Source organism: Takifugu rubripes, chromosome 3 (assembly GCF_901000725.2).
Source record: "Takifugu rubripes chromosome 3, fTakRub1.2, whole genome shotgun sequence".
Taxonomy (NCBI): Eukaryota; Metazoa; Chordata; class Actinopteri; order Tetraodontiformes; family Tetraodontidae; genus Takifugu; species Takifugu rubripes.
In genome coordinates, this window is record NC_042287.1 from 7579368 (window position 1) to 7599086 (window position 19719).

The following is a 19719-nucleotide window of genomic DNA, read 5'->3' on the forward strand; positions in this document are numbered from 1 at the left end:
TCTCCCTCTGCTGCAGACTGCGGTAAAGCCAGAAAATCCTCTTCATCACACAGTGCAAACACCCTCTGTATACCAAGTTAGCCCGCGGTCCCGATTAGTAGCGATGTGTGTCCTGTAGCATCTGGAACGGCATTGGCCACTTGATTCACATATAAATATACACACAAAAAAGGCAGCTTATTAAGATGTACATTTTCGTATAAACATTAAACACTTTCTCACGGTCCGTGAGAAGACAGCATGTGCATTAGCTGCCAGCCCGCTAGCATGGCAGAGTAGCACAATGTATACTGCAGATAACATGTTTTTTTATGCACCTAAAGTATCTTTGTGTGGCACGTTTGGTGGGTAAAATGAATCATGCAACTGCCTTTGAGCATTTTCGGACATGCTCTGAATGCACCTTCACACAGGAGCAATGGATATGACCTGAAGTTACCAGTCACACTGTGGGGAAGATGGAATGTGATAAAACCCCCCATCTGTGTGTGGGCAGGTGTCTCTGTATGTAATTAGCCAACTGGTAATGGCTTGTGACTTTAGCAGCCGCTGTGAGAGCAAGAGAGGGACTCGGCGCTGCAGTGCATAAATAAATGGGCTTTTTCTCTGGTCGAGAATTAAGAACATCAATAATTAAAAGGCCCAACAAATGAAGATTTCTCAGGGGATGGCGGGTGTGGGGGCGCCGACATCAGAGGAGAGGACAAACAACTTTCTGAGGCACAGCACCACCTCAGCGTTCACCGATATGACTGAGCAAAACGGGTACGCTACAGAAGAGCGGGAATTCAAACAAGCGTGCGTTGGATCTGTGAGCGGGGGTGTGGGGCGGCTGCTGGAGACACACGGAACTATTCAGTGGAAATGAAAGGACACCGGACAAAAAAATCCAAACAAAAGCACGCCGGGTTGGAGAGAAGTTTAAACAACACGGTTAGTGGCGTGTCACCACGAGGGTGGTCTGGTGGGTTTAGTAGGACGGTCCACATGTCTTCCAGCAGCCTGTCCATGTTCGATGCAATCCAAGCCCCCCCCACGCTCTATATACTTAACATTGTGTTTAAACCCATAAAATCTGTGTGACTGGTGGTGGTCAGTGTAATTCATATTTTAGAGGAACCAGAATGATCTTATTTTGGTCACTTGGAGTAAATTCCTTTTTAAAACTTGTCTATTTGAAGAAGTGCACTTGCTCCAAATTAAATGGCCTTTTGTAGTGGACTCCGCCTGAGCACTCTGTCTTCCCACCCTTCGCCACCCTCGATATTGAAATACACAAAAAAATAACCCGCAGTCCTGAGATCTATGGCTCCTCACATGAGAGGCTGTGGAGTGCAAGGCCTTGAGAAACAGAGGAGCGGCGATGGAGGCGAGCCCGGTGACAGACCAACCGCACGAAATGAGTCAAACTAATGGAGTGGAAAATAGAAGAATCATGAGCCTCTTATCTCCCCCCTAATCATGGTCAGAGGAGCTAAGCAAAAACTAGATAACGGGGAGAGGAATGTGATGGAGGGAATGAAAGGAGAGCAGAGACAAGCTCGGGGCTTTCTCTAATCTTCTTCCTTTTCCAATCACAGCCAAGAGTTCTTACTGCTATCAGCATTCCTAAATACTTCCCATCATTAGCCGGCTAGCACATTTTGATGGACCCGTATCTGCGATCCACTTCAGATGGTTCCGTTTAGCGCGCCCATCCTTCCAGGTCTAAAGTCCCCTCCTTTCTGACACCCAATGGTGCCTCCAGTGGTGTTTTGATCTATTTCTGGGCCCCTCCGCTTTGCCTCTCATCAGCGCCTCTCATCTCAGCATCTCCCTCCTGAATGCTAATGAGCAGAGAAAATTCACCGTTTTCCCGCTCCCTGCTCTCGGCGAGCTGCTCTTATCACGCATCTATGTGGACCGAGCCGCCTCAGAGGCGGAGCCATCAGAAGCACCTATAGCGAGGAAACAGGGCCGGGCGCTATTGCATGCACGTGAAGGCTCGTCATCTCATTGAGCTGTTAAGATCTTCAAAAGGGCCCGAGTATTCTTACGGCGAGGAGCTTTGATAGCGCGATCATGCGGCTGTGATCCCCGGCGCGCTGGATCGGAGGCAAGCGCCTCGAAAGTGACTTTAATCCTCAACTAAAGCTGTGATCTGGGCCAGCCAGCCAAAGCCTTGACCAGCCTGACAGACAGTAAAGATTAGCACCGCAGTGCCAGCGTTAGTTTATGTCTGCATTATTTAAAAAGACACAAATCATTCCGCTGTTTTCTTTTGTCAGTTTCATCCATATTTTTTGTGTGACAGAGATGATCCTTTTTTTGATTTATTTATTATTATAAAGCCAATAGAGGAAAGTAAATTTTAGCAAGTGTAACATCATTTTCAGATACAATAGCACTCCAGCAAGCAGCTGGAAAAGCCCAAAAAGACCAATCCACAAAGTTTTATGGGTCATCAAAGCTGGAATATTGCTTCTATTATTCTTGAGATGCATAAACCTCACTTAACTGCCCGAGCAGCAAGAGTTTGGCCCAAAACAATCCAACAATGACCACATACTGTGTGTCAGGGGTGCCCCATGGTTTAAAATAAGGAGCTACTTCTAATAGGCTCATTCCAAAAATGCTCACTTTTCATAGGGACGTCAGTCAACAGCCCAAAAGCGCCGCTTTGCATTTGCCTTTTTTTAGAATAGTGACGATGTGTCGGCAGATCAGACAAATGCACTTAGAACCGAGTGTGGAAAAATAAATCCTCACATTCCCGATGGAAGCGGAACAGTTTTGGTTTTTTTTACTTGGGCTAGTACCCCCTCCCCCCATTGAGAAGCAAAACATTGACAGGCTAGTTGGGTTAGCTGCATGCTAACGGATGATTGCCTCACATAGAGTTCATCGATGCACCTTTGATATCACATTTTTTTCAGGCTTTTGGTTGAAACATGAAACGATTGACCTGTTTGGTCCGAGTTGTGCGGTCAACGACAATGGAAGACAGTCCAGAGAGAGACACAAACACACCCCTAGACAGTTTGTTCTTTAAAAAACTACATTCAGCCCATTAGCAGGGCGGCAGCCCAAAGAGAGCCAACGATGCGACGTGGCGATGTGGCGTCTGGGCGCAGCAGCCTTGGAGGATGAAAGTCGATTCGGCGGATGGAGACGGACAATGTGCAGGCTGGCCCGATATTCTTGACCGGTATCAAATGTCCACGAGGCGACAGAGCCTGTGTCTCCTCAGGTTCTGTTTCCGCTGATCCATCTCCATCTGGAACGCAGTGATCATGTTCCAGGCTGCCGATTTATAAGACATAATAAGGTGGATGTTTTTGGCGATCCATCAGTGAATTTTGTTGGAGCTTCCAGATAAAGTCAGCATGAAGGGTGGATTACGGAACAAATGCTGAGTTGTTGTTGAACGATCTAAAGGATTTGCGATGTAATATAAGCTGCTTATAGCCGCAGATGCCAAAAACAGAGAATCAATCTCAAGATTCTTCTGACATATCAAGTTTAAATACCGCTTCTTCACGTCTCCTTACACGGATCTTCACCACAAGTCATGTTTATTGGTTGCTTGGTTCTCTAAAGGGTCTTGTTTGGTATTTATGAGGCAGGATTATGCAAAAGCAACATGGAACATCAAAGGTGAATGGATTGAAGAACAAACTGCAGTGGTCCAGCGTGGATCCAGATGAAAAGGTGGATGTAGGTGTTTTCATTTAATGGGATTGTTGCCTGTTTTCTCCTTAGTGCCCCTCGCAAAGCAGAAAAGTGGCACGCCGCCGCGGTCACATCCGACTGTTAGCGGCCTCGTTCTGTGGCGGTAACCACCCCCCACCTCCGAAACCCAGCAGGAAATATGCATATTCAGCATCATATTGAGCTACATCTCTGATACTTAAAGGCTGCATGTAGTTTGCCCACAGCTGGGTAAGGTTTAGGCGTTGCTCTCCAAAAGTCTGTGCCTGAAACATTTTGATTTTTAAAAGTAATAGATGCTAAACCTTTGCTTCTAGCACTGTGAATGTGGGTGTTAGCAGAGGAAGGCCCGTCAGGGACCTTCAGTGATCCATCTATCCATCATCCTTCGATCTCTATTCATCCCTCCACCCCAGGGTTTGAATAGTAATTAAAAAGTAAGGGTCATCATTTTGTGACTTCAGTGACAGAGAAACATCATAAATATATACAAGTCATCTTAATTACCACTAACACAGAGCAAGAAAACACAAGTGGAGGACGTGTCTCAGATTGACCACAAACACCAAAAGCAACTATTTTGCTCAAAAGTATCTAAAACGGCCCTGGGGGGGGTCAGGGTCGGGGTTTCTGGACGGTCACCACATCTCTAATGACGACGTGACTCCTGCGAGTCACAGACAGGGTCACCATCGTTACTACTAACAAGCTCGCCCCTACACCGTCCCCAGGTTGTTGTTAGGTAAAAGAAAACAAGGTGAGGCTTAAATGGAGGTACAAAGGACGAGTACTACATGACAAGCTGCTGTACAAAAGACCTGTGGGAGGGCGCACGGTCGGAGGACAAACTCCCAATTGCAGCTCACTTGTCACAAAGAAGTGGCTGATGGAGAGAAATCTTCCACTTACAGTATCTGTGACCTGATGGCATCCAATCAGTTGCTCGTCTTTCAGGTGGAGAGAGACAGAAGCTTTCGCGCTCTCGCTCTCAGCCTCCTCTGAACCTCGTCTGGAGGAGGAAGAAGAGGAGACGGAGCCCGTGGCGACTGGAGAGCTGAAGTGCCGCACAGTGTGCTGCACCATGTCCGTCTGTTGTAGCTCAGACGGCAAACGACTTCTAAAAGCAGCGGCTGTAAAACCTCGGCACAGGTTTGTCTTCAAGGGGACTTCCAGTTTGAAAACTTCTTCAAGTGTCATTTCCATAGTGCGCAGCTACGAGCAGACTAAAGGCTCTTTCCTTCCAAAAATAAACCACACTGTACAAATTAAGACTGCTGAGTGGGTTAAGGGCCTGCAAAATTATAAATTACAAGGGTATGAAGAGCGTCTCAAAGTGGAACGTTTATCGATCCAGGACGAGCGAACGACTCGACGCATCAATAACGAGTGCGAGCAGCTTGAATACACAGACGAGCTGCAGAGATTTTTAAAGGGTGGTTAATTAAAAAGAAGCTTTGCTTTTCCTTCCTTTTAAAAAAATGTGGATGTTTGCTTTAATCCCAGTGGGAATTCTCCCAACAGGTTTGTCAAGGAGAGAAAAGCTACAAGTTCTGATCACACAGACAATCAGAGTGATTTCCTGTCCATGACTCGTGTGTCCGAGTGAGATCCCGGAGTATTGATCAAACATCCACCCCGCTTCCTTCCTTCCCTCCAAGCATTGATGAAAGGTCACACGAGGACCCAGGTGGACACTTCCCACCCTGACTGAGCCCGTCCTCATCAGTTTTAAAATCCTTCCAGTGCTAAACCTGGTTTTGTTGTCGCTGCGGAGAACGTTCCAGTTTTCAAAAGCAACCGAAGAGCACGTTAATGGCCTTAATGTAGCCGAAATGAGCAATTTGGCTGCAGGTTGTTAATGTACGGCAAATGAAACAAAACACTCAGCGCACATCTGGGGTGCTTTCGTCAGCCGCCTGTTTCCCTTTCCCTTTTTATTCCATTATTGTTTTTGCCCGACTTGGCACCACGGGTGAATTTCTCGGTTGGCCTGGCAACGGATGGAGCAGGGAAATTGGACATGTTGTAACCTGCGTGTTGTGGACGGGACATTGGTGACTTATGAAACCACTTACTTCAAATATGTCTGAGAGCATCCTGCCGGTGAATTCAAAGGCTAACTAATAAAAAGACAATGAGACACATTTTGCAGCTAAATTGGGCCCACAGACAGATTTTTCTGCCCTTTTACAAGGCAGATCTTCTCGTATCAGGTAAACCCATCAACCATCCATCCATCTGGTTCCATCCACTGCTAACTCATAATTGGGGTCACTGGTGGTGCTGCTCTATCCCAGCTGGGCATCTTAATGAAATGTTTAATAGAAATGTGATGGCAGCCCATCAGCTGTTCATTTTTTCTCCTGCCGCCAGTCTCCTGTTATTATATTTGCCTTTAAAAATCCATTTTGAGGACAGCCTGCTTGAACTTGTAATTACACTCGGCCCACCTCCCCATCAGTTACAAGCGCGATCCCACAGAGAGCGTTTATCTTCATTTGCATCCTTTCTTTCCTCCAGCACGAGACGTAATGACAAACATCTGCTCTCTGGCGCCCCCCCCCCCCCTCCCCCCCCACCTCCCTCGCTGTGCCCACCCCGCCTGCTGTGCCAATCCTCTACATATGTCAGTGCTGCCCACCCTTTCAAACTGGAGCCTGTATGCAGTTTGTCATTGTTGGCATGCACGTGCCTCTCCTGGGACACGCCGTTTTCCCTCATTGCTCCGAGAGCCTGCCCGAGCGCAGCGGGGGGCATTATTGTACCTGACAAGCGGGCCCACCTGCTGCCAGGGAGGTGTTGAACCAATCTGCTGCTGCAGACCAGCAGGCACCAGCTGGACAGGCGGCCGGCGTGATGAGAGACGGACAGTTGTGGAGCAGATGATCGCTCAACCTGGCAGGAGGGGCTGAGTGGGACCTCACGGAAACAACAGCTTCTTTGCGTCGCTGCTGTTGCTGTTAGAGTGGCGAATAAAAACCTGTTTGGTGTTATTTCTCCCTGTGCACCTCAGGTTTCTATTTGGGCTGATAAACTATTTAATTCCCCTTTGTCAGTTTATTTGAAGAGCAAGGCTAACAGCAACAGTGCTAACACGCACATGAACTGGGAAAGAGATGATCGGTCTTTCATTGGTAGGGATAGACTGCTATGAACCCAGGCAGCAGATGTTCCAAAGCATACTAAAGAGTGCGGAGTCCAATAGATGTAGTTACTTTTTGACATTTAACACCTCGCTAAGCCAAGAAAACAACTTTTAAAGAGCGATGAGGTCATCTGAAGCCAGAGTCGCAGGCAAGCGTTGAATCCCTCAGTGGACGAGCTGGAGGGAGAAGACGGCGGATCCACTGATCTGACCTCCCTCTTTATTTGCCAGCTCCTAAACAGCTCAAGCAGGAAGTGAGTGAAGGGGCCACAGTGTGCGCCAAGACGAAGTGAACTGCTTCTGCAGGCTTGTGCAGTCACTCTACGCAGCCTAAAATACCGTTATCGTCTTGGGTTGCACCCACCACGTGCCCCCCCCGCAGCAAGGATCTAAAATTAACCCCCTGTCTTAGAGGAAGACCAACTGCCCCCTGTTAAATGTCCCCGCACCGTAAGAGTGTTATCATGGAAGCAACTGTCACACACCTTCTGTCTGACTGCATGTGAGCACATAAACAATCTCCATCAATCACCCAAGTAAAAGAAAAGAAGGCATGACAGCATATTTCATCATGGCTTCCCATCCCGTCTGAGAAGAACTGCTGACGAAATCTCCGGGAGCCCCCTGACGCCCACCCCCCCACCAACCAAAGCCTTCACCGTATCACAACGTTTGAAAATCACCTGGGGTGGGGCACGGCTGCCAACGAGCACAGGCTTCCCTCATGTTCTACCTGAGCCTATTAGGAGCCTGTCCTCTGGGGTGGGGGGGGGGGGGGGGAGGGGCAGAGAGGATCTGTCTGCTCTTGCTGCTCATTTCCACAGCGTGTGATGTAACGGCGATATTCCGTATTCTCGCACCGACACTGCTGCTCTCATTCATCATTACCACGGTGACCACTGGCACAAATACAGTTATAAATCATGCTCGCCTACATTATCCGGAGGAGGAAATTTGTCCTAATGTGTTTGCGTGCGTTCCCCTGAGCAGAACATGCAAAAGAAGGTCCATTTGCTGTCGGCTGCGTTCACAATATGGAACATATGGTAGAAAGGACGGATGGTGATGGCGATGCTGCTCCGAGAGACGTCCCATACAACAGCATGACGGGAAAAGCAGCGCTTAAGAAAGGACAATGTGAGGGATGCTCTCGTGTGTGCTGCCATTATTTATTCAAGACATACGGTGCTAACATGTGCTTGCCCTTGATGCTAACAGCTAAGGCCCAGATTGGCTGGTGACCATTTATTAGATTTAGTCCACTCCTGTTGGGGGAACAAAAAACAACAGTATGTACGCTCTGTCTGTTTCCTTTTACCCACTTAAAACCTTTTAGTAGAAAGAAAGCTTCAGCAGGACCTGACCCATTCCTAAAAGGAAAATGAGGATCGTGCAGGTAATAAAGAAATCATGGGAGGACCATCAAATTAGCTAGTTGTCACACTAATGTTTCCACAAGGGCTCAATCATGTCACTGCAACCACCTATGATCTGTTCTCTCTTAAACTGCACAAAAGCCTATTTTCTCCTCAACCACAGCTACCACAGTTCATCACAGCGGTCCACGTGCACTTCATCCTGGATGGATGACCAAACGTGTGGATTGTCCCAGATTACGGGGACTCTTCTTTGTCCCATCCGCCCCTGCCGTTGCCAACGATGCGAAACAAAGGACCCACAGTCATGAACGCATGATGGAACTGATGCAAACAGAAAGAAAACAAGAGTTTGAGTTCATTTGAAAGATAAATGTGTGTTGTGTAGAGACAAATGAAAGTTTTAAGTGTTGTATGAAATGAGGACGGCTTAAATCACTTTCCTGCTCTGTGTGGGGACGTCACTGCATCCGTGCTGTAATCAATCTAATTCACCTGGTCTGACACACGCAGGTGTAAATGAACAACCTTAGAGCACGTGGCTGCAGGCGTCACTCATCATTAACACGCGTTACACGTCCATAATTACCGCACGATCAGGTTGCAGCCTTAATAATTAAATTGACAAGGCGGCTCCAATCTGAAATACTGTACAACCTGCGGTGGACGCTGGTCCCTTCCAAATTTTCAGATTTATTCCAAAAGTCAGGGAGGGAGCTCAGTTGATGAAGTTTAGCCGGAGGCGACTGCGGGATTTGCATTTTCACTGGCGCTTTTGAGGGCCGTGCTGATGAGAAGCCATCTGTTGGGTAACCGTCAAATAAATGTCTATGAAACACGCCATTAACGTAAAAGATGCCGTTCTATTCCCCGGCTCGCACAATCCATTAGGTTTCAGGGAATCAAACGTCAGCTCCATCAGGACGTGCAATTGAATTTGGTGGTAATTTCAGCAGCAGGAGAAGAACAAATCGCGGACTTTTATTACCACTCTGTGAAACTTTATTTTGTGTGTGGGGGGGGGGTAATTTCTTTGTTTTGAATGCATCCAGCTGGAAAGGCGTCAAACGCCGATCCCTCTTCATCGAATCAATGACAGTGAGAGGCCAACGGTGATGGCCTGTGCGCTTATCCAGATGCTGTGCAGCCAAAAAGGCAGCAGGAAATGCAATTTACTGTAAATCCTGTAATTTACACTCAACTCTTGGTGCCTCTCTGGGAAACTGAAAAATAAAAATCATCAGTTTGCGCTTTGTTTTGTGGAAAGGGGTTTGACCCTGGAAATGCAGTACTTTATTGATTCCTGAATACACCATCTAACTCAAAGCCAAAAATCCACATTCATGATAAATCTGACAACTCTAGAAAACCCAGAAACTCGCGCGCTGGCCTGTAATAAAAACACTCGCCACTAGGGGCGCTATTGGAGAAATGTCCTGATTACAGAGGGCACGAGCTAATTTGGTACAACTTGTGCAGTGAAGCTGTGAGCCGACACAATATTGGTGAACTGGACTGCCTGTGCATCTTAACACCATACTTGTTTGTTTTTTCTGCATGTAAAATTAATTTTTCTTAATCTTCTCAACAGTGCTGCGTCATCCTCCACATAACACATATTTGTTCTAAACTAAAGGCATCAGGTATTAATCTATTAAATGCACTTTTTCTACTGATAAACAAGGTCACGAGAGGTCAAAAATCTATAAAAAATGCCCCTCAATTGTTGTTTCTGTGCAGGTGTGTATGTTGACGACCTCTATTAACTGTTCTTGTACTCACAGTATGCTGCCACCTATAGGTCAGGCATGTGTACAACAACTTCTCAGCACAATTTTGAGCAAGGACATTTTGAACAGAGCAAACCACGCCGGTGTCCAATCCAGCATTCTCTTTTAGACCTGTCGGAGGGTTTGATGTGCCAGTCAGCCTTTGAGGAGCGGACAGAGAGCGAGCGCTGGCTGTCAGAATGAAAATGGAACCGGGTTTGAAATGGGAAATTGTTAGCAAGCAATTTGTTGCAGGTTAAAAGTCATGTAGTGTGAACACTTTTCCCTCCTCTTTGACTGACCACCTTTACCTTCACCTGTTCTGTTACACTCCGTTTGTTCCTATTTGCCACCTCAGGGAATTTTTAGCTGCTGTTTCACCACAGAGAGAAAACAAAAACTCCACCATCTCATTGCTTGGAGGTGCAACAACTAAAGTAATAATACTTTTTATATTATACTAATTAAAGGCTGCATTTTTCTTTCCACCCCTTGTGTGTTATATAAATCAACTTTTAACACCCATGACTGTTTCACGTGACCACCATTGTATGTCAATTCCCAGCTCTGGTTGCTAATGAAGCATTTCTGGAGGAATGTCCCTCTAATAAAGTGACAGCAGGATGTTTGTGGAGTACAGAGGCTGACAGGAGCCCCGCTGAGCAGAGCGCCGCTCCACTCGTGCATGAAAATTAAAACCATCAAGCATTTCACCCAGTAGCAAAACAATGTGTGTAATCTGTCTATTGATAAAATCAAAAAGATGCACTTAGAACTATAATCCTGCATCTTCTTCCACCTTTCTTAATCTTAGTTTCATTTTGAATGTTAATCATGCGGCAAGTTTTTTTTTTTGAGGGAGCAGAGTTGTGAAAAACACACAGAGGTCATCGGCTCATTAACAGACTTCTCTGCTTAATGACATAATTGCGGTAAATCAGTCTGGATGTTTCACGTTGCCCTTCATGGAAGATCCGTCTTCTTTTTTTTTAAAATCCCCACTGGAATGACACAATTAAAAATGTTTTAGCCAGAAGAGGGTCGTTTATGTGCAGTTGTTTTGTGAATGAAAAAGACGTCCCTTTTAACTGATAGAGAAATTTTATCTATGAGTAACATCCAAAAGATGCATTTTCAACTGGAGATTATTCAACAAAAATCCAACTATTTGCTTGCCCCTTTCATTGTTTCCCTAATTAATGACAAATAAATAGCTGAAGAGAAAGGTTTAATTCTTCTAAAACAGTAAATAGGAATTAATATTATTAATAATTCCAACCCAGATTCTTTATCCAGGTTTCTATTTTCGTGTCTTCTCTTTTAAACAGCTGATCTTTCATATTTGGCTGCAATTAATAAGCAACTTAAAGGATCTGGCAAGAGTCCGGATTCAGGTTAATAAAGTGAATAAAAGGGCTTTCCTGCAAAACATAGCGAGGATAATGAAGATAATTTGAGATGATGAATGGGGGACAAGCCTGATAAATTCCCAGTCTCATTATACTGGAAATGAGCCAGTATCAAGGAGACACACTGATGTTATTACACAATAAATGTGAGCTACGGCCACGGCTCGTATTTAGCAACAGGGGTGTCCTAATCCTTGGGTTAAGAATCAGGATTCATGGATCGTGTCAGTTTTACCATCACGAATGTTCATGTAGCTGGTCAGAAATGTGAATCTGATAGTGGCGTGTTCCTGCCGGGTGTGTATGTGTGTGTTTGATGTAATGAATCCATCCTGGGATCACTGCTTTCTCCACCACTGCTGTCAGGGGAGGATGTGAAATAAAAGCATGTGACAGTGGGGTTTTTTTTTTAAACTATCCTGGAACAGACGGAGGCAGATGGACTCACAGTAGCTACAGTAGACCTCATGTGCTGTGCATCCGCATCCATCATGTTTCTGCTAATTAGGGTCGTCAGGGTGCTGGAATCTATCCCAGCAGGAATACACTCTGAACGGGTCCCCAGTCCATCAGAGGGCACACACACATACGCTCACGGACTCACAGTGAGGAGGTAACAGAGTCCACACAAAGAGACCTGAAAAATGGCTGCAAATGCACCAAAGCACCAATCTCTGCACCACCCATTTATAATCTGTTCACCACCCGGTGAACCTGAGGGCACCACAATAACAACCTGAAAGCCAAGGCAATGATGAGAATATAAACTGTACAACAGGCACTATATCAATCTCGTGCACATGGACCAACAATAGAAGCTCAAGTCGTGATTACATCTTGCCTTTTGAGTTCACCTTTCATGCTGCTCAGCAGCTCTCTCTGAGCAAGGCTATGCTATCATAAATGTAGCCTACTCATCTACAGACAGAATTTAATGAACCGCATGTTTGCAGGCCCAGGATAGGCAGAGAGTGCTAATTGGACCCCGTGTGTGTGCATGTGTGTGTAGGTCAGGCTTTTTAAACATTCCGTTTCATTTGCATGTTCATTAGCCGCATTAGCCTGTTTAGCACAGCCGGATACGAAGTGCCAGGCAGCATCTCCTGAACAGCCACCCACAGGACGCCAGTGAACCATGGTGATGAATGAGCTGATCCCAGCCAGTTGGATTCTTCACACTGGGCTTGTAAAGAGCAGCTGTGAGAGGAAGAGAGTGTGTGTCTGTGGAGGGGGGCTTGGTTTGTAAAGATCTAAAAAAAGAAAAAGAAAAAGAAAAAAAAGGGAAACAAATGTGTTGGTCAAATGGAGGTAGGAGTGAGCCCACTGGAGTTTGGCGTCAACAGTACTTCAATAAACTCCCCCGAAACAGCTGCTGTCATTTCAGCCAGACCACCACATTTGGATTAAACACTCAGAAACCTCATATCCCTCCGCCTCTCATGTAAGAGCCGTTCCCTGCTGATGAACACGATTTCACCACCGAGGGTGCACGTCTCAGGCATCAGCCCGGCTCATGGGGAGCAGCGAGGGACAATGACATCAGTGCTTAAACCCTCCCGGAGGAATGCGTGTCGTCACTCACACCGGTACGCACACTGCTATGGAAACAGTCGGAGCGCGAGCGCGCCTCAGAGTTAAAGAGACACCGCAGTCACGCAAAGCAGAGGGCAGCAAAATGAATGAGCCTCGTCTCGGAGGACGAAGACGGATCGGTGGGTTCACGCTGCATCAGCTGACTGTCGTGGGAAAAAGGTGGGAGGCGTGCGCGAAGGTGCGTTTGCCGCCGGCCTCGATGCCAAACGGAGTTGCAGAAAAGTTGGGGAAGAGCACGCGGAGCAGCTGCAGGATGAGCACACGGAGGACAGCATTCTGCAGGCTGGGCAGCCATTCAAGCATCCCTCGGTAACAGTAACCTACAGCAACCCCCTGAACCAGCCCCCCTTTTTCTTCCTCCTCCAGAGACACCGATCCTTGCCTACTCAAAAGAGAACTGAATGAACCTGCAGTCTTGGGTTGTAACTTAACCAGTCCGCCCCTGCTGAAGTGCAGCACCGCTCCCTCTTAAAGGTTCACGAGGTTAATTATTCACCATGAGAGGCTTCCAACTGCTCGGGGACAGAAGCCAGAAGAGACCCCCTGACCTCCTACATTTACATCTAGATATGCAAAGAATGTCCAGACTCCAGCTCACACATGCACACAGATTCACACGTGGACGCACACATGCAGGAGTGTGTGGCCTCTCCTACCGTTGTGGTTGTGCTGCAGGCTCTCGTGCATGCTGGGGGAGTCGCTCGCCCCGAGCTCGGCCAGTCTGCGGCTGGTGGCGCTCAGCTCCGACCGCAGGTTGGTCACCTCCTGGCTGGCCGACTGGATGGCCCCATCGATGCGCTGGGCCAGCTGCTTGTTGTCATCCATCATCTTCACGATCTTCGCCTGAGAAAGACACGGCAATCCAGACAAGGTGTCATGCTGACAAGTTGACCATTTCCTGACGGGGGAAGGTGTTCCCACATTCAAGGGGGGGGAAAAAGAAAGAAAAAAGAAAAACCCTCCTTCTTCCCCTCCTTCCCTGCTCAGTCTCACTCCCTTTCTGAGGGAAAGTTAAATCCTCACAACACTCTGTCCTCTTCCTTAAGTGGAGACATCCGGTGAGGAAAACGTGTATCAGCTAGGAGCGCAGAGCGCGTGTGGGGTGCGCGTTTGTGTGTCTGAGAGTTCTGTAACGGAGCATGACAGTGTGTGTGTGTGCATGTGTGCGTGTGAGTGTGGGTGTGTGTGGATGTGTGTGCGTGTGTTGAAGAGCCAGCACTGCCCCTGTGAAATGTGCTCCCTGCAGCTGACTGTTGAAAGGACACAGAGCACTGAGAGATGACAAGCACCTTTTTTAAATGGACTGTACCATTCACCAGAGCGGGAGGGGGGGTGGCACCGGGCTAGACCATCCGAGTACAGAGCCCCAGAGAGCCAACGCGCAGCCCCCGTTGTGGAGGTTCGATCGAACCCGCACGAAACGCGTCAGTTGTCCTGCGAAAGCAGAGGTCAGTGAAACACTGCGGCTTTTCCTCTCGCGGTGTTTACGCGGCGCGCACCTCCCTGTGCACACTTGTGCACAAAAGGGAAGGAAATCATTAGTTTGACAAAGAAGCGGGTGTGGAGGGAAAGCAATAATAGCAATGCAAACAAACCTTTCATCACAGCGAGGTATGGCCAGGCCGCACAACACACACTGCAGCAATGGATGCGCCCGCGCACTGTTTTTATGGGGTTTCCACTTGTTATCAAGAATGTACCAAAATAAATAAAATAGGACTTGTGTTCACTTCACTGTGTTTTATGTGTTTATTTTTGTTTTCCTGTTCCTGTTCTATTTGAAGGAGCGATGCAACCGCCAGAATAAAAGATTTTACATTCACTTATTGTTGTTTTGGTTTGCGTGGGAAAAGTGAATGCTGAAATTGATGGAACCATTTGTTCTTATGAGTTCTGAAGTAGCGACCTTTTACTTTTCTTCTGATGGTGTCTTCTCACCACTTCAGTCATTATCTCGGTGTTGCATCTTCATCTCCTGATGGCTTCTCCGCACGTTAAGTGCTTGAGAGAAAAGTAGCTCTACTCTTCTTCTCTGTGCTTTTTTCAACACTATTTCTTCGCTTTATGAACCGTTGTTAGCCAAATTAGCCTGGTTTAAACCTGTTCTGTCCGGGAGCCACAGTAGTGCTGCTAATATTTGGTGTGGAGAAATAGGTCTGCATTAAAAAACAAAAAAACAACAACAGAAACTGAGCTGAAAATCACTGTGAGGAAATGAAACAAGCAAGTAAAGTGGGGGGGGGGGCGGGGGGGCTGAGTAAAAAAAAAAAATTATACATTTTTCACACTTCATCAATTACCATCTTTGCAAAGTTTATGTGACTTTTTTCTCGTCTGTATCTTGTTTTTACTATCAACATTTCCACCTTTTTGTCACTGTTTTGGTGAGATAGAGCTGAGGGCATATATTACATATATTTTGCATACAGTGTACAGAAAACACATGTGCTAACACCAGACTTCCACTCATGGATCTCACGTTTCACCGTTGTACATACATTACTAGTGTTGTGTTCTTCACACTGAAGCAGGCTCCAAAGAACAACCGCCCTCAATATTTATTTGGAAAATGGTGAAATCTTAAATCCATGGGCAGAAGCGTCACCGTCAGCTGAATGGGAGTGGCTCTGCTACCAGCACATGTGGTCTCCCATTGAGATTGTATGCAAAATGCATCTAAATCTCATCAGCCTCACTCCTTTTAATGTCCACGCCCTCATCACCAAGCTTGTCCCCCCCAAGTGCGCAATAGAAAACAGATAAAACAATGCCCCCTCTGCTCAGTGATGGACACAACTTGCACCACTTCTGGTGATGAAGAGTCACACATACCAGCATTAGCTCAAAAGTCCTACTGTATTTCTGTCGCCTTGTTTAGATATGTAACAGCTACAGACTGGTGTGCAGCTGAGAGTGAAGGTCAGTGGTAAACAGATCAGACTGATCACTCACAGCACATAAAAAAAAGAATGCTTTTTTTCTGCTCTTTACAGCTCCACAGAGACGTCTGGTGTTAAGTAGCTGCAGTCGGCTGTGAAGGCTGTTGTTTTATTGAAGCTAAAGCACCACAAGCAAGCGATGTTGTCATGTGGGCACAGATACAACAGACAGATGGTTGGATGCTAATATACAGTAGCAGTGTATATACGTATATACTGCAGCAGTCAGTATTAACAAAAGGTTAAAATCTCCCCTCCATCCATCCATCTAGTTACATCTAACAAAAATTGCTCGAGAAAATCAGGTATTGTGTTGTAGACGATCAAGAGCCGAGCCTTAACTGTTAGCATAAAGGACGGATGTCACGTGTACGGTAAATCTGTAAAGGTTTGGCTTCTGAAACGGCTTCCTAGCTCTGATGTTACTACAGCAGCCAAACGTGCAGCACTTGCAAACTATCAATTTTTAAAAAAACGCATTGATCATAAAGTTAATGCTAATCAATGTTAGCTGCATAGAAAGATGCCCGTTTTATGGACTTACATAATGGGAGCTTTGCCAAAACCAGAGAAATGATATACCACCCCCACAACTATGCATGCGCACAAATGTCTCTAAACCTTTGAGTCAAGAGCTTTGGAAAACAAAATTATCATATTGGACGACTTATCTATCCAACCAGTTCTCCGCTACGTCGCAGAACGTTTAAAGGAGGAACCATTGTCTAAGATCGCTTCCACGCTAACTTCCCCCACGTATTACGGCAACTCAGCTATAATCTGACGTTCGGCTGTCAAAAGTCCGCCCCCTCATTTCACAGCTCAGATGTGTTGTTGATTCTAAGGTTATGTGAACTTAGCAAGTAAGTACCACCACACTGAGGAAGTGGCTACAAACCATAAGCCTCTATCACATGAGTTAATACCTGACCGCCTACTGCAGGCAGCAGGGAAGGGGAGGACCAGCCGCTCATCCATCTGTCCAGACACAAGTCACCCCCCGCTCAGCAAATGAACATCACTTTGTTATTTATAGACGACCCCACTGGTGTAAATGATACATTAGCCACAGGGGAGGACGGGCAGGGACATGCATGCGGTATTTACACATACATAAGAGCACTAATTGTGTCGATCTCATGGATGAGCTGCGTCTCTATTCATTTAGACGCCATGTCTGAGTCTTAGCAGATGATGTTTGTGTTTACATCTGTATGGTCATCTCCCTTCAGGAGTGTGTGCATGTTGGAATATGTTTGCGTACATATTTGCCTAAGGTGAGAAGGGTGGGGGGCCGAGAGGGAAAATGCTGCATATACAATGGGGCTCTTTATGTTTGTGTAATACGTTTTTGCACTCAAAAGATTCCCTTTGGCGGAATTTTCCTCTTTTCCGCAGTCCTTTTGTGATGCCCACTGGTTTATTAGAGGTTATGAACACTGTTGATATCGGTGTCGCATAATTGGCCCATAACTCAAGCTGTGAGGGTGTGCTGGTCACTGGAGTGAATCGGGGCATACTGGTCGCTGGATTGGTAATTATTCAGGGGTGTTGGCTGAATGAGCCCTATTTCTGAGTCAGTCTTTCACATCGTGACTGACTGACAAAGGAACGTATTGCTTGATGTGTTGTTTTACTTCCTGCGTTCACATACGTGTACGTCAGCATCGCTGCTGCAGAGTCACTCCAGATCAAAAAGTAAAGGCGCCTTCAGCCTGAGCTCTGTGATACAGTTGCTGCCTCTGCAATGCAGAACTTAGGCTGCACCACAATCGCCTGCTCATCAATAGAATCCAGAAAGGGCAGCCAATAAAGTGCTGTGGTGCTGGGCCCCACTGATGACAACTCCAGGATTGTTGTTTTTTGTATTTTTTACCATCCTTCAATATAATTTCACAAAAAAATTGAGTTTTTGAAGAAAAAAAAGACAGGATCTTGTTTTGCTGTCAGCACCAGAACTTTCCCCGATGAAAGGGAGCCTAGAAAAGAGCTGCACAACACTGCCTGAGAAAACTGTCACAATAACCGGTGTCGTTTTCCCATGATGCAGAAAACTCCAAAATGCTTTTCCAATCTATCGTGCTCTGACTGCAAATACAGAGCTGTTCACAAAAGATCCTTCGTGACACTGTCTGAATGCTTGGAAACTATTGTGTATCTCCCTATATGACTCACGATGTCGACAAAATAGCCCTCCCGTTCCCGGAAAACATTTGCTCTGCAGGATTACTCCCAATCACACAGCTACCGGGGACACGTTCCGATGGTTCGACCCATTTATAGTAATATTCACACTTTATATATTGGTTCATGTGTGAAAATTCACTCCAACACGTGTCCTCGTGTGATTGGCTAAGCCGGGTCACATGGTGACGTGAACACAAGTATGCAGGTATTCTCTACCACATGCAATCTAAGATGATGGCGGTTGATGTGCTGCAGCCAAAGTGAGTGAATCAAGAGAATGGTCAGAAACAGGCTGTCACTCGCAGGCTGGCAGCAGTTTTGTTCTAATGGAACGGACCGAGCTGAGCGTCACTGCATTCTACGGTTCCTCAAAACCAATCTGGAGTCTGCTGCATCTTCTTTCACTGCTGCTGATTACATCTAAATCCCCCAAGTACATCTCCCCTCGTCCCCGTCTGCACCCTAGACACAGTCGATCATTCCAGGCCGGTCGACACTGTTGACAGACCAGATGAGGGTGGGCGGGCGTGGGGGTAAATCATGCATTTTGAAAGGCTGCTAGCCCACCAGCAGGGCAGCTCGATCTGGTCTCATCAGTTTCCAACAGGGGCGGGGAGAAGTTAGAGGACAAGTTCTGCAGAGGTGGCGGGCAGCGAGCTCCCCCGGGATTTATGGGGTGGAAGCGGAAAGGAGAGTGGAACTACGACATTGGAAAATGACGCTGACGCGACGAAAGACATCACAAAACACTGTCCGGGAATGAGAGGAGGCAGAATGAAAATATTTGTCTTTATGGGGGGACTCAAGTCTGAATGAGTGATTATTTAAGTCCAGACAATTGGCCACAACTCCCCTTTCCTCACCAAAACCTCCCAGATTAGTTCCCTGCTCTTTGTTGGCGCTGACAGAAAATGACATTAATTCACAGCTCTCTCTAAATTCCCTCTCCAAGAACGGCTAAAAACAGTGTGAGCTTTTGTGTGCCTATTAAACTGTCAATATGCGCTGATACAAAATATCTGTATCCTCCAGTCTCTCCACCTCACACGTTACCTCCTACATGTGGCCACGGCAACGGATCACTGGACTGGAAATCTAGTGAACCCTGGGAGCTTCTGCAGGCATTCTGACACAAAGGGAAGGGGCTAGTGATGGTTTTTGAGTTCTAATCTTTCTGCTTTCACCACCAGGCTAAAGGTTTTGGACCGTTCCCCATAAGAAGAATTGCGGCGATATCTTTGGCCCTGGCTCAAAAACAGGGGCTTTGCTGTCAGACCGAGAAGGTGAGAAGTTCAGGAAGTTCAGGCTGCGGCCCTAAAAGAAACGCAGCGTGCTGCACCGATCGATGCGACGCTGGTATTAGACATAAACAAGCCTTTAGCATCAAGGCAGCGAGCCAGAAGGCGAGCAAATACACGAGACCGAGGCGAACGCTTCAGCGAGTCTGGGACGCTGGAACACCACCTAGAAAAGAAGACCCGTAAAAGGCAGAACCACGGCACAAAAGGCAACTGTTGAGTCCTCAGCGAGGTCATTGGCTGGTGGCCTCAGGACTCACAGATGGTCCGTCTTTCTATGGGAGCGTATTTGATGCTTTCAGTGCTGCGTTAA

At 46.7% G+C, this 19719-nt stretch overlaps 1 protein-coding gene across 5 annotated transcripts in view; it reads right to left on the reverse strand.

Annotated features, from left to right (window-relative positions):
* kazna (kazrin, periplakin interacting protein a) overlaps positions 1-19719 on the reverse strand; it is a 100689-nt gene that overhangs the window by 56207 nt on the left and 24763 nt on the right. For 4 of the 5 annotated variants that reach the window (XM_029833551.1, XM_029833552.1, XM_029833553.1 and 1 more), the window contains exon 3: positions 13639-13825. In XM_029833551.1, the coding sequence (XP_029689411.1) occupies positions 13639-13825 (187 nt within the window). Of the gene's footprint in view, positions 1-13638; positions 13826-14271; positions 14381-19719 lie in introns of those variants that run through there. The other variant, XM_029833554.1, reaches the window with a different exon arrangement.